This window comes from Vigna unguiculata, chromosome 4 (genome assembly GCF_037176805.1).
Source record: "Vigna unguiculata cultivar grain cowpea cultivar isolate G323 ecotype 2 chromosome 4, ASM3717680v1, whole genome shotgun sequence".
Lineage (NCBI taxonomy): Eukaryota > Viridiplantae > Streptophyta > Magnoliopsida > Fabales > Fabaceae > Vigna > Vigna unguiculata.
Genome location: NC_140795.1, coordinates 38,651,604 through 38,666,865, shown reverse-complemented (window position 1 = coordinate 38,666,865; position 15,262 = coordinate 38,651,604). Strand labels below are relative to the sequence as shown.

Sequence of the window (15,262 nt, the reverse complement as noted above, 5' to 3'; positions counted from 1 at the left end):
TTACGTCTTCTCTCCTTCTATCTATTAAATTCTTTGCCTTCTATATTAAATTTTATCCACACCCTCTTTTTCTTCTACTTATTAAATTCATCCATTAAATGCTAATAATTTAACTTTTTTAATACTTAATGTCATTCTATGCATCCATCATATTTGCTATAACTTATACATGTCAGAGTACTATGTTCCTTGTTCTTTTAACAATATAAAATAATTTAATAATTTAACATTACTTTAAAAATATATTATTTTATAAATAATTATATTTTATAGATAATTATATTTTATATTATTATTAGATTATACATGATACTTTATTAGTTTTTAATTTCAAATTTCAATACATATGCATTACATAATTTTAATTTATTTTATAATTTAAATTATAAACATAAAATTATAAGTTTTATATTTTGAATTTAATTTTATAAATATATTATGTATAAAAATTATTTAAATTATATACTTTGGTTTTATTTTTAAATTTTAAATATTAAGTAAATTTTGTATTTTCAATTTATTTTATTATAGGAAATTAAGATGAGTAGACCTAATCAAGCTATTGAACAAGAAGATGAAACAAAACCCCTTTGGAGATATTTTACAAAGATAAGAAAAACTCCTGGTGGTGGAAATTATATGGTCAACTGTACTTTGTGTGATTTTGAATTTAATGGATCTTACACTCGAGTGAGAGCTCATCTCTTAAAAATTAAGGGAGAAGGGGTTAGAGTTTGTCCAAAAGTGAATCCGACAAAACTTGCTGAGCTTAAAAGATTGGATAATGAAGCAACTTTGAAAATTGAAAATTCAAAGAAGAAAAAGGTCTCTCTACGACCTGTATCTGAGGAAAGAAAGCAGACAAGCAGTGGTGGTGTTCACCAAAAACTCAAGGGTCCTCTAGAAGCTTCTTTCAACATTCAAGCTAGAGATGCTCTTGATTGTGAAATTGCAAGGATGTTTTATTCTTCAGGATTACCATTTCATCTCGCAAGAAGTCCTTATTATAGGAGTGCCTTTTCTTACGCTGCCAATACTTCTAACCTTAGTGGATATGTACCACCATCATATAATAAATTGAGAGGTCCACTGCTTAATAAAGAAAGAGCTCATGTAGAAAATCTTCTGCAACCTATAAAGAATTCATGGAAGCCAAAAGGTGTGACAATTGTTAGCGATGGATGGAGCGACCCTCAAAGAAGACCTCTTATCAATTTTATGGCTATCAATGAGAGTGGACCAATGTTTTTGAAAGCAATAGATGGATCTAGTGAGACAAAAGACAAGGATTTTATTGCCAAACACATGAGAGATGTAATTATGGAAGTTGGACCACAAAACGTGGTACAAATTATCACAGACAATGCAGCAATATGTAAGGCAGCAGGTATGATCATAGAATCAGAATTTTCTTCAATATATTGGACTCCTTGTGTAGTGCACACCTTGAATCTTGCATTGAAAAATATTTGTGCAGCAAAAAATACAAAAAGAAATAGTGATCTTTATGAAGAATTTTATTGGATCTCACAGATTGCTGATGATGCTACATTTATTAAAAACTTCATTATGGGGCACTCTATGAGATTATCAATGTTTAATAACTTCAATTCATTGAAGTTTCTTTCTGTTGCTCCAACGAGATTTGCTTCAACCATCATCATGCTTAAAAGATTTAGAACCTTGAAAAGAGGACTCCAACAGATGGTAATTAGTAATGAATGGTCTGATTACAAAGAGGATAACGTTGATAATGCACGAACAGTCAAAGAAACTTTATTGAATGATAATTGGTGGATGAAGGTTGACTACATACTTGCTTTTCCTGCCCCTATTTATGATGTTATCAGAAAAACAGATACAGATATGGCTACTCTTCATTTAGTGTATGAGATGTGGGATTCAATGATTGAAGATGTGAGGAAGATTATATACCAACATGAAGGAAAGGCACAAGTTGAACATTCATCTTTTTTTGAGGCAGTAAACTCAGTATTAATTGATCGTTGGACTAAGAGTAGCACATCTCTTCATTGTCTTGCTCATTCTTTAAATCCAAGGTAATTATACTATTAAATTATTTTATTATTATATATTTTTTTGTATATGTCTTATCTATAATATATAATATTATGTTAATTTATGCTTATGTTCTTTAATACTGTAGATATTATAGTGATGAATGGTTAAATGAAGATTCACAAAGAGTTGCCCCACATGAAGATGCAGAACTTACTCATGAAAGGAAAAAATGTTTTATGAAGTACTTTGATGATGTGGATGTAAGGAGACAAGCAAATTTAGAGTTTGCAAACTTTTCAAATGAAAGAGAAGATTTTGCAGATCCCGACGCTATAAGGGATAGAACTAAAATGGATGCAAAATCATGGTGGATTATTCATGGATCTCAAGCACCAATACTTCAAAAGATAGCTCTTAAGCTACTTGGACAACCTTCTTCTTCTTCTTGTTGTGAAAGGAATTGGAGTACCTACTCTTTTATACATTCTTTGAAAAGAAATAAGATGACTCCCAAAAGGGCAGAAGATTTAGTATTTATCCATAGTAATCTCCGTCTTCTCTCAAGAAACTCCTCAAAGTATAGAGAAGAGGAAACTAAATTGTGGGATATTGGAGGAGATGACTTTTCATTGGAAGACAGCAAAATTCTTCAGATTGCTAGTCTATCTCTTGATGAACAAGAATTAGAAGAAGCATTTTTCAATGAAAATGAACAAATGAGAGTTAAACATCATGATTTACTTACGTTTTTTTTTTTGTTTTTCTTTTGGTAGACTTTGTTTCTTTTATAATTGTTTATCTTGATTTCTATTAGATCATGAAGTATAATTGGTGGATTATTTTTTATATAAATATTAATTTTCAATTTTTTAGACTATGAATTGTAATTGTTATATATATATATATATATATATATATATATATATAATATGTGTGTGTGTCCGTGTCTTACATTTTTTCGATTTAGACGCTTTCCCGTGTCCATGTGCGTGTCCGTGTCTGGGCTTCATAAAAACATCAGCGATTTGCAACTGAGCAGGGATATGTTGAACCAAAAGTTGGTGTTTGGAGACAAGATCCCGTACGTAATGAATATCTAGGGCGAAGTGTTTGGTTTTAGAGTGCATAATAGGATTTGCAGTGAGAAGAACAACACCGTTGTCAGAATAGATGGTAGGAGTTGACAAACGACGAGCTATTTCTTGAAGAAGATTACAAAGCTAAGAAATGTCCATGGTAACAACGACAATGCTTCATGACTCGGCCTTTGTGCTACTGCGGGAAACAACATGTTGTTTTTTCGACGACCAGCTTACCATATTTAAACCTAAGTATATGCAAAAACTTGTGGTAGACTTTCGATCATCGATGTTTGATCCCCAATCTGCATCTGCAAAGGCACGAATGGATAGATCTTTGGAGGTTGTGAATCACAAACCATATGAGCGAGCGTCAGATATGTAACGAAGGATCCGTTTCACTGCTTTCCAATGATGAAGTTGAGGACTATACATGTATTGAGAGATTTTATTAACAACATACGTAAGCTTCAGTCGAGTGAAGGTTAAGTATTGAAGCGCACCTACAATCTGCCTGTATAGAGTCGGATCATCGAAGCCAGAAGTTCCATCTGTAGTGAGTTTAGGTGATGAAACCATGGGTGAAGGTTGAGGATTTGCATCGATCATGTTGGCTTTGTGAAAAATTTGTTAAATGTATTTGGTTTGACTAAGATCTAAAGAACCATTTGATTGCTAGTGTGCTTCAATTCCAAAGAAGTAATCGAGACGTCCAAGGTCTTTAAGAGAGAAGGTTTGACTAAGAGTGTTGATAAGATTGTTAATAGCCCGAGTGAAAAGAGAAGCATCATAAGTGGTGGATTTTAAACCAAGGTGTAGCAAGGCAGTACTTAGCTTTTTATACCAGGCTCTTGGAGCCTGTTTTAGGCCATATATGGCTTTGTTGAGTCGACAGACCTGATGTGAATTAGTTGAGAAACCTGCAGGTTGATTCATGAAGACAACTTCTTTAAGATCCCCATTTGAGAAATGCGTTGTTTACGTCTAGTTGATGACCGGGCCAAGCATTTGTTACTACAAGAGATAGAATGACATGAATGGTTACATGTTTTACCACTGGACTGAATGTTTCGAAGTAATCAATTCCTTCTATTTGGTCGAATTCACGAGCTACAAGTCGAGCCTTTCTACGTTGTAATGACCCGTTAGGATTATATTTGTTTTTGAATATCCACTTGCAGCTGATAATGTGCACTCTAGAAGGTGGGTCAACTAAGCTCCATGTTTGTTTTTTGACCAAGGCAACGTATTCAAGTTGCATCGCTTGCTTCTAGTCAGGGTCTGCAAGAGCCTCACTAGGTCTGTGAGGAACAAAATAAGAAGTAGTAAGAGTCCAAACTTTGGGCTTAGATATTCCAGAATTTGAACGTGTCTTCATGGGATGGTTTGTGAGTAGCAATGTTATCTGTGGAAGAAACTACAGGAGGAACAATAGTATTTATAGGAGAGTCAGTAATGTTTGGTGGTGTTGAGGTATCCGTAGGAGGAACAACAGTATTTATATGTGACTCAATATTGTTTGGTGGTGTTGAGGTATCAGTAATGTGAGAATTTTCATGATTTGTAGGTTGCGAAGCATGAGACATAGCATATGTGTTTTGATGATGAGCATTTTGTGTATGGGAATATGTGTTTTGATGATAAGCATTTTGTGTATGGGAATAGGGTGTGGGAAGCAGTAAAAGAGAGGGATAGGTGGAAGGTGGCATCAAAGTTGTGGATGACAAAGATGACTCAAAAATTTTTGAAGAATGTTTGTATGGAATCATTAAACAAAACATCCCGAGAAAAATATAATTTTCCATTAGGGTGAAGACAGAGGAACCCTTTCTTATTGGTAGAATATCCCAAAAATAGATAGGCATATGACTTGAAATCAAATTTGTTTTTATTGTATGGTCTAAGCAAAGGATATCAGGTGCAGCCAAACACACGGAACATGTTATAATTTGATTCATGTTTGTATAAAACGCTATGAGGAGTTTAATGATGAAAACAATAGTTTGAAAAGCATAGTTCCAGTATTTTAGAGGTAAAGCAGCGTCAGCAAGAACACTCAAACCAATTTCTACAATATGACGGTGCTTCCTTTCCACATTCCCATTTTGTTGATGTGCATATGCACAAATATAACAATGACTAATCCCAACAGATGCAAGAAAGTTATCAAAATGCATAAACTCTCGAGCATTATTACTTTGTATAGTTTTAATCTGGTGACCCAATTTATTTTCAGCAAGTAATCTGAACTTATGAAAAATGTCAAGGGCTTGAGATTTAGCATGCAAAATATAGATCCAAGTGCATTTAGAAAAAGCATCAACAAAGGAGATGTAATATTTATCACCATTTACAGAGCAAACATGAGAAGGCCCTCAAATATCCATATACACCAATTCTAAAGGATGACTGCATTTGGTTTGAGACATATCAAAAGGTAATTGATGAATTTTTGGGACCGCACAAGAATCACAGAAAAAAGAATTAGCAGAAATATTGCAATCATTGAGAATCTGTTTAATGGTTTTAATAGATGCATAACCCATATGTGCATGCCAAATGGGAACAAGATCAGAGTTCACAGAGGCAGTAGATTGATGAACTGTAGGAGAGGTCTTGAAGGCACGTTGTAGTGTAGGAAAAATGTAAATTCCATCTTTAAGAATTTCTTTGAGTAGAATCCTTGGTGTCCTGATTTTTGACAAAACAAAAATCAGCAAAGAATTCAAAGAAGACATTGTTATCCCTGGCAAATTGAGAAACTCTAAGTAGATTCTTAGTAACAATAAGAACAAAAGAAAGCATGGAGAACGTAAGGAAGACGAAAGTGTAGTAGAGCCAATATGAGTTATCGGCAGACTTGCACTGTTGCCTAATTTGATCTATTTAGAACCAACATATGAAGTTTTTGTGTTGTAATTAGTAGAATCATTTGTGACATGGTGAGAGGCCCCACTGTGGGGTACCAGAGAGGATCGAATAACGATGAGATATTAGACATTTGTTCATAAACGTCAAGATTAGAGGAGGGAACCTGGGAATTATTCATTTGAATTTGTGGTTAAAAATCGTGGTTGAACCTGTGGCAACAGTCTACGACAAGATGCCCATACTTTGAACATAGTTGACATTGAACTCTGTTGGAGGATTGAGTAGATGACTGTTGTGGGTGCCACATGGTTGATGATGGTGCTGTCTTCATGAAAAAGAGCGGCCGCCACTTGAAGAAAAAGTTCTTACCGCGTTCGAACGCTCTACCTCGGAAAGAAGTCGTCCAAGTAGATGTGGTAACATTTGCTTGAGGTAGAGTATCAGTATTTTGATGCTTCTCGAAACGCTCTTCTTGAGCGAGAAGCAAAGCTTCAATTCATCTAGGGTATAAGGTTCGTGACGTGAAAGAATGATTGTCATGAAACTATCATATTCTTCGGGTAGGTCATCTATAATATATTCAATGTGATCATCTTCTGTGATCGGTGATCCTATGGCGGCAAGAGCATCCATGATCTTTTTGACATCAAGAAAATATACAGATATACACCTGTTTTTCATGGCTCTCTTTAACTAAGTCTTTAGTTTCTTGACGCGAGCATGGACTGACTAGCATAGTAAACATTGAGCTTCTCCCATATTTGATAAGACGTGTTCAAGCCCACCATTTTTATGAGCATAGTGGTGGACATCGAGGCCAAAAGCCAGGCAACGATAAGTTGATCTGTTGATGACATACTTATCATAGGTTCTTCATCTGGGGCTATTAACAATCTTATCAACACTCTTAGTCAGACCTTCTCTCTTAAAGACCTTGGACGTCTCCATTACTTCGAGAAACTTCATAAGTTGTAAACCATCGAAGTCGCCAAAACTTGATGTTTCCAAATCAAGAAGTTTTCATCATCGATCTTAAGGCTTATGGGAGATGTGAAATGATGTGGTGTAAGAGAAGATGAAAACATGTGGAAACATAAAGACCAGCGGAATACATGGTAAAATAAAAAAATTAAGCTCTTGATACGATGTGAGGGTTTCAGAGAGAGAATAGAAGAGGAATGCACGAGAAAAAATGTATGTGATTGAATGAAGAAGAGTTTGCACTACAAGGATATATACGATAATAGAACTAGGGACGGCAACGGGGCGGGGCGACGATGGGTTTCGCTATCCCATACCTATCCTCGCAAAACAAAATTCATTCTCATCTTCATACCCAAATTTAATTAGTATCAAACTTTTGTCTCATCCCCATCCCCACCGGGTAACAGGTATAATCTCGTACCCATACCCGTACACGCGTTCTAATTACTTCAATATTAAATTTTATAAAAAAAAATTACAACAAAAAAAACATAATATTATCAAATATTTAATATTAGAAGGATGATTGTTTCTTTCATATCAAATACTTTGAAATTAATTATAATTGTTTACATTTTAGATTAGAATATTAAATAAAATTTCATGAGAACCAAAACATTTATTAAATCTGCAAACTACAAACATTAGTGAAACTTACTTGCTAAAATTAAAAAATATTTAAAAAATATATAAAAGGAAAACAAATATTCAAATTAAAATATATTTTAAATGTTTTTTACTTCAATTTTTTAAATTATAATGAATCTCTTTTTTATACACTAATTAAAGTTATAATACATCACTGGATCAAAATGACACAAAGAAGAAATAATAAACATAATAATAAAATTTTGACATCAATTCTGTATCTTTTGAACTTTAATACATGTTGCATAGTGACAAAAAAAATTCATAGAAATTACATTAAATTTTTATATTGTAGTAAATAAAGTTATTTATACAATTAAAGTGAAAAAATTATAGTATGATTAATAATGAGTTAGAAAATAAAAAATAAGTAGATAGAATATATCAAAATATTATTCTACATAATGAAATAAACAATAAATAAAAATATTATAAAATTAACAAATGTGTGTCTTAGAAATAATTTGAGAGACTGTTGAAAAAAATCGCACAAAGTAAATCAAGTGTATAATTAAGGGTGTATGATAAGATGAAAAATACCTTAGAGATCTAAGAAAACTTTTCAAATATCAACATATATACTCAATGGTTCAAAAGTAACGAAAATTATTTTAACGAAACAAAAGAGTTCTTCAAATTAAACAAAAATTATTAATAATAAGTAAAGAATTTTTTTTATATTAGCTTAAATTGAAAATATAAAAATTCTCATGTAAAAGAAAAATATATAATAAATAAAAATATTAAAAAATAATATAAATATTCAAATGTTAGGCATAAAAAAATTTAATTAACATACATCATTTTAACATAATTACATATAAGAAGTTATGATAAGATGAAAATATATTGGAGATGCAAATGAGTTTCATGACAAACTAAATAATTAAGAGAAATAAAAAATATAAAGTATATATATATATATATATATATATATATATATATATATATATATATATATGGTTACTTAATTAATTATGAATATTTTAATAATCTAAATGGGGATGAAGATATGGCGGGAACGGATATTATGGCGGGGATATGTACATCCTCATACTCATCCCCATATCCAATTGAAAAAGTCGGGAATTTCCCATATCCATACTCATACCCAGGCAATGCGGGGATTTTTCGTCAAAACGGAAACGGATTCGGACAAAACCTACGGGAACAGGTTTATTTGCTATCTCTAAAACAGAACTAAGAGTAAACCCTAACACATCAGTCATTCGATGTAACCCACGTTAAGACACATTGACTTTTAGCTACTCCGACCTCAATTTAATGTCACCTAATACAATATTTAACATTCCCCTGATGTAAAAAGTTGAAAGTAATAGACAAAGTCATTTTTTTGTTAGTGGAAAAACTAAAGCACTAAAAATTTTGCAAATAAATTATGTGTATGGTTTTCAGTACATTAGATGTCTTATATAGCCTTTTGAAATCTGAAGCTACCATGGGCCTAGTATCTACTCTAATTAAGCCCTTCAGCCCAAATACAATAAAAACGAATACAAGGAAAAAGCTATGAAATAGGGTTTTTTTACAAATTTTGAACAAATATGCTTCATTTCCTAAAAATCATAAAAAATAGTATAGGAGTCCAAATCTAGCCAATTATATGTTCATTTTGAAGTTCATAATTCAATATTACTAAAATAAGACAAAAATGATATTTACAAAAAGTTATAATAAAAACCAGTACGTAAATATAAGATGAGATAAAAATATAAAATTAAAATAAATATGACAAAGAACGAAATTAATCGGTAAAAATAGAAATAAACTAAAAACAAAACTAAAACCACAATGCAATCACTATGGAGTTTTATAAAACTGAATATAAAATATATATCATCACTTGACTCGAGTTTTCACAAATACTCAAAGATTGTCACAAAATAACACTTTTTTTTGCTTTATGCATTTGTTCCTCCGGTGCAGGCTCTTGATGGAAGTGGAAGAATATTTGATGTGAGGAAGATATGTTAAAACAACACCTTTATTTTTATTTTCTTGTTATCTTATTTAATTATGTTCATACTTTTGTTAGGATTGTCAGAATTTAGGTTTTGTATTTGTTTAGGGAAATATATGTTGGCAATATTTTTGTGTGAGTTTTATTTTTTATTATCTTTGAGAATGTGTTTATGAAGATGTTAATTCTTGGATCTTTTTGTTGGAAGTGTATGTTATTTTTTTTTTCTCTCTTCCTTTTATTTTTGTATATAAGTTGGGACAATCTTATCGTCTCTTTTTATTTTATTTGTTATTGTTGTTCTAAAATATAAAAATCTCACAACCGATGATATTGAAATCTATACTTCAATTACGACGTAAGTTGATTCTAAAACTAAAACTGATATTGAAAGACTAACAAAACCAATATTAATATAACAAGTTTTCTATAGAAATAGCTCAACATGCCACTTGCTATATCAGTTGAAAATTTTAGAATAGCTTCCGGTCCTTCGAATCCATTACATCAATTTGACAAAGAAACACTCATTTTAGTTTATTAATTTATTCTTTTTCCCTTTCTTGTATCACATAAATATTTCATAATTTAATAAAAGCAATGACGTTTATACCTTTTTAAAAAGTCATTATCATAATTTTTTATCACACACACATATAGGTGAAAATTTTGGATGTGCATTAAACATTTAATAACCCTTTGAAATTGTCTCACTATTATATATACACAGTGGCACAAATTTCTTTTATACTGGTGCAATTTTAAATATTGTGTGTAATAAGAGAAAAGTTGCCATGAATTAGTCAAAGTCAATGAATCCCTGTCCCTATCCATTATACATGACTTTTCCGTAATATAGTAAACAATTTTTTCCACCACCTCTGCCATTGCAAAACACTGAATTCACCCACCAGATCTCATCTCAAATATAACACAACTACTTATTGCTCCTTACTGATCACAACCTCGTTATGCTGCAAATATAAGTTGTTTTACTACTTTCTCATCCTTCGTAGTATCTTTGAAGTTCTTAAACATGGCACGGAGAATCTCATTATCCTTGTCTTCCTCCACCCATACATGGATTTATGACGTCTTTCTAAGTTTTAGAGGAGAAGACACTCGTTTTCAGTTTACTCATAATCTCTACCATTCCTTGTGCGAAGCGGGGATTCATACTTTCATCGACCAGGAAGGTCTTAGAATAGGGGAAGAAATTACACCTGTTCTTTTCCACGCAATTCAAAATTCAAGGATTTCCATCATTGTCTTCTCCAAAAGCTATGCATCTTCAACCTATTGCTTAAATGAACTTGTAAGGATCCTTGAATGCGCCAAGGAAGAAGGTCCATCAATATATCCAATATTTTATGACGTGGATCCGTCAGAAGTTCGACATCAGACGGGAACTTATGCAGAAGCATTGTCAAAACTCGAAACTAGGTTCCACAACGACGCTGACAACGAGAAGGTACAAAAATGGAGGAAGGCCTTACATGAAGCAGCTAATCTATCAGGCTGGCATTACCAACATGGGTATTTCATACTATCCTTTTATTACACGCATATATATGTCATAATCTCTCTTTTTGCTGATAATTTTCGTATTAATACTATAATAGGGACGGAAAGTGAAATAAACGTATATATCTTGATCAATAAAATTTGAGAAATGGATGCAAAATTTTATGTGATTAGTTGTGAAATGGATGAACTAAACATAAATATGATGCTTCAGTTTTAGTTCACACGTTTTCTTATAATGGATAGGTCTCAACCAGAATATGAGTTCATAAGAAAGATTGTTCAAGCAATCTCTAGAAAGATAAATTACATCCCTTTATATGTTGCCGATAACCCAATTGGGCTGGAGTATGCACTGGAAGGAGTGAAATCTCTCCTTGAAGATGGATCTGAAATCAACATGATAGGAATTTATGGTATCGGGGGTATAGGGAAAACCACCATTGCTCGTGCCGTGTATAACAATATTTTTTGGGGTTTTCAAGGTTCGTGTTTTCTACCTGACATAAGAGAAAAGGCGATTAATAAACACGGTATTGTCCAACTTCAAGAATTAGTACTTTCTGAAATACTCAAGGAAAAAGATATTAAAGTGGGAGATGTCAATAGAGGAATACCGTTAATAAAAAGGAGACTTCAACAGAAGAAGGTCCTTCTAGTTCTTGATAATGTCGACAAATTAGAGCAGTTAAAGGCACTTGCAGGGGGATATGATTGGTTTGGCTCTGGAAGTATAATCATCATCACCACAAGAGACAAGCACTTGCTAGATGCTCATGGGGTGGTAAACTTATATGAGGTTAAACCATTACATGTTGAAAAAGCTCTGGAATTGTTTAACTGGCATGCCTTCAGAAGTGATAAAGTTGGTCCACCATACATGAGTATTTCCAACCGTGCCGTTTCTTATGCGTGCGGTCTTCCTTTGGCTCTGGAAGTTATAGGATCCCACTTATTCGGAAAAAGTTTAGATGAGTGCCATTCTGCATTAGATAAATATGAAAGTATTCCTCATCGAAAGATTCATGAAATACTAAAAGTAAGCTACGATGGTTTGGAAGAAAATGAGAAGGGAATTTTCCTAGACATTGCATGTTTCTTCAATAACTGTGAACTGGGCAATGTCACACCAATGCTAAAAGCTCATGGTTTTTATGCAGAAGATGGTTTGAGAGTGTTAGCTGACAGATCTCTCATAAAGATTAATTCTTCTGATTTTGTGAGAATGCATGACCTAATTCGAGACACAGGTAGAGAGATTGTAAGGCAGGAATCAACACTTGAGCCAGGCAGACGTAGTAGATTATGGTTTAACCAGGACATTGTTCACGTTTTGGAAGGAAATACGGTATGTTCATGTTATAAATATCTCTACAATTTTTTTTCCTTTACCCCCTTAAGAATTTACCGATTTTGTTGAATACATGGTAGATTATATTTATATATTTATCCAGGATGGCATAGCTTATTACAGTTTATGTTTTTGTGGATGAACTGTTCTTTGGCATGAAAGGGATCTGATAAAATAGAATTCATAAAGCTTGAAGGGTACAACAACATACAAGTGCAATGGAATGGAAAAGCCTTAAAGAAAATGAAGAACTTGAGGATTTTGATAGTTGAAGATGCAACCTTTTCTACAAGCCCCGAGCATCTACCAAATAGCTTGAGAGTGCTAGACTGGAGTTGCTATCCTTCGCCATCTTTACCTTCTGATTTCAATCCAAAACGTTTTGAGATAATCCTTATGCCTGAAAGTAGCCTTCTGATGTTCGAACCACAAAAGGCATGTATATCTTCCAAAGCTTTTGTTCTCAACATGAGTTTCTACCTTAATTGACCCATTCGCTTTTTATGTTGCAGATGTTGGAATCATTGTCTATAATAAACCTTGAAGATTGCAAGTTCTTAACTAATCTACCGAGCCTACGAGAGGCATCACTCTTAACAACTCTGCGTCTCGATAGATGCTGTAATTTAGTTAACATTGATGAATCAATTGGGTTTCTTGATAAGCTTCGGTTGTTGAGTGCTAAAGGGTGCACCAAGCTGAAAACTCTTGCACCCCGCATCATGTTGACATCTCTTGAAACTTTGGATCTTGCGATGTGCTATAATCTTGAGAGTTTCCCAGAAGTATTGGGAAAGATGGAGAAAATAAAGACAATATATTTAGACGACACAGACATAGAGAAATTGCCATTTTCAATTGGAAATTTTGTTGGGCTGGAACTATTGTCCTTGAAGGGATGCGAAAGGCTTCATCAGTTACCAGGTAGTATATGCATGATGCCGAAAGTTAGAGTGGTAATTGGTTATGGGCATGAAACATATAATTTTTTTGAAAAAGAGTTGAGCTCAGACGTGTCTCCAATGGCAATGCTTATTGGTGGTTCTAACCTATATCTTGATGTGTATTATCCATACATGAATCCCAATAATGGCATCCAGGTATGCAGTCCTAATCCTCTTATGCATTCTGATTTCAATTTGTTATTCTCAAAGCTCAGGAGGGAAGAAGACTGGTATCGCAGATGCAGGGTATCAGTGATGCATTTCTCGTTTCGAAAGAAATTTCCTAAGATAGCGCTATGTTGTTCATTATTTTTTCCTGCGATGAAAAGAGTCATGATAATGACTTTTAATTTCAGAGTATACATTAATGATACTTTGCAATTCAGTGGTATGTGCAATTTCATGTTTAGAGGGTATGAAAAAATACTTTGGTGTGATCTAGAAGGGAAAGTGGAGAGGGTGTTTTCAGAGCAAGAGTGGAACAGAGCTGAGATTGCGTTTGAGTTGGACTTCCCTATGCGAAGAAATACTAGAAATGGAATCACAACAAATAGCATTGGTAGAGGAAATCTAAGTTGGAGCCTAATTGGTGTGTACGAGGAAGGAAATAATAAAGAGGATATAGAATTTGAAGATCCCATGTCAATTTTTCCATTAAGTAACACACAACCTCTTTCTTCATTATCTAGTTCTTTGCACTATGTTGTTAGTCTAGGATTTCGTCAAGGATGGGTGGATATGGATTAACAAAGTTTCTGTATTTACAATTATTACGTTCGTTTTGAATTAACGGAGCTCACAAGTTAATTTTGAAAGGGTCATATATGCAGATTTGTTCCTCCAAAATTGACCAGAAAAAAGTTTATATTTGTACAAAATTTTGAACCTTAGATCGTCCAACATTTAAGATGTTAATTAGGTTCTTGGAGTTACTCTACTACTTTTGAATTAATAATATTTTGCATAACATAAGATCTTAAATCGTGGAGATATATTAATAAAATATTAGGTTGAAGTAAAAATTTGTTGTTCAAACTTTCTCACCTATATTGAATGTGAGACTTACATCTACGCTTGAACTTCCTAACAATAACTATTTAGGATAAAAACAACACTATATATCTCAATATTTTTTTAAATTAAATAAAGAAACAAAAAAAAATTATTTAACAATAAATATTTTTTGATGCACTGAAAACCAGAATAATAATAATAATAATAATTTACTATTAATTTGATTATTATTATTATTATTATTATTATTATTATTATTATTATAAAGACATGCTTGAGGGATGGTAAAAACACTCGTTGTCATAGTAAAATAATTCTAAAAAAAAATAAAATCAAAGTAGTTAACTTATTATCAATGAAAAATTACCAAAAGAAATTGCTTCTCAAAAGTAAACGAAAGATAAATTTTATATAAAAATCATAGAAAAATGCCTTTTTTTTATCACCCTTGCATCAGTTGATAACTTATTTTTAAAGATATTTTGATCATAAAAAAAAAGTTAATTTTATATTAATGAAGAGAAAAAAAGGGTAAAAGATAAAATAATAAATATAAAAATATGGATAAAAATTTTGGTCAACGTCAAAATAATCATACCGATACCCCCAGTTTCATTTGGAGTGAATGCTTTTTGTGCATTGAAGAGCTAGTGAACCCACTCTTGGCACGAGATCTCAACTGCTACACTCTGCCTCTTTCCTGAGTTCAGTAAATACCAAACCCTCAAAAACCAAATGCTAACGAACTCAAAAAGAACCAACTACACTTTCTAGTTCAGAATTGAAAATCAAAGCACAAGACCTTATATATAGATGTAGTTACTCACATATGAGAAATATATCA

The 15,262-nt window shown here is 32.6% G+C and overlaps 2 protein-coding genes across 2 annotated transcripts; both read left to right on the top strand.

The window, feature by feature from the left end:
• The first annotated feature begins 540 nt into the window (after nt 1-540).
• LOC146887135 (uncharacterized) lies at nt 541-2,795 on the top strand. Its single transcript, XM_085672041.1, has 2 exons — nt 541-2,060; nt 2,168-2,795. Exons 1-2 carry the CDS (start codon nt 541-543, stop codon nt 2,793-2,795), a joined length of 2,148 nt encoding a protein of 715 aa, XP_085528167.1.
• Nucleotides 2,796-10,478: 7,683 nt separating this feature from the next.
• LOC114182044 (TMV resistance protein N-like) lies at nt 10,479-14,227 on the top strand. The gene is made up of 4 exons (XM_028068787.2): nt 10,479-11,121; nt 11,356-12,457; nt 12,623-12,895; nt 12,973-14,227. Exons 1-4 carry the CDS (start codon nt 10,622-10,624, stop codon nt 14,149-14,151), a joined length of 3,054 nt encoding a protein of 1,017 aa, XP_027924588.1. The 5' UTR covers nt 10,479-10,621; the 3' UTR covers nt 14,152-14,227.
• Nucleotides 14,228-15,262: the final 1,035 nt, after the last annotated feature.

Excerpts from the sequence above, each read along its gene's own strand:
- LOC146887135 (XM_085672041.1), top strand. The coding sequence starts at position 541 with ATGAGTAGACCTAATCAAGCTATTGAACAAGAAGATGAAACAAAACCC. Across the intron at positions 2,061-2,167 it reads GCTCATTCTTTAAATCCAAG|ATATTATAGTGATGAATGGT; the intron begins GTAATTATACTA and ends TTAATACTGTAG.
- LOC114182044 (XM_028068787.2), top strand. The coding sequence starts at position 10,622 with ATGGCACGGAGAATCTCATTATCCTTGTCTTCCTCCACCCATACATGG. Across the intron at positions 11,122-11,355 it reads GGCTGGCATTACCAACATGG|GTCTCAACCAGAATATGAGT; the intron begins GTATTTCATACT and ends TATAATGGATAG. Across the intron at positions 12,896-12,972 it reads TGATGTTCGAACCACAAAAG|ATGTTGGAATCATTGTCTAT; the intron begins GCATGTATATCT and ends TTTATGTTGCAG.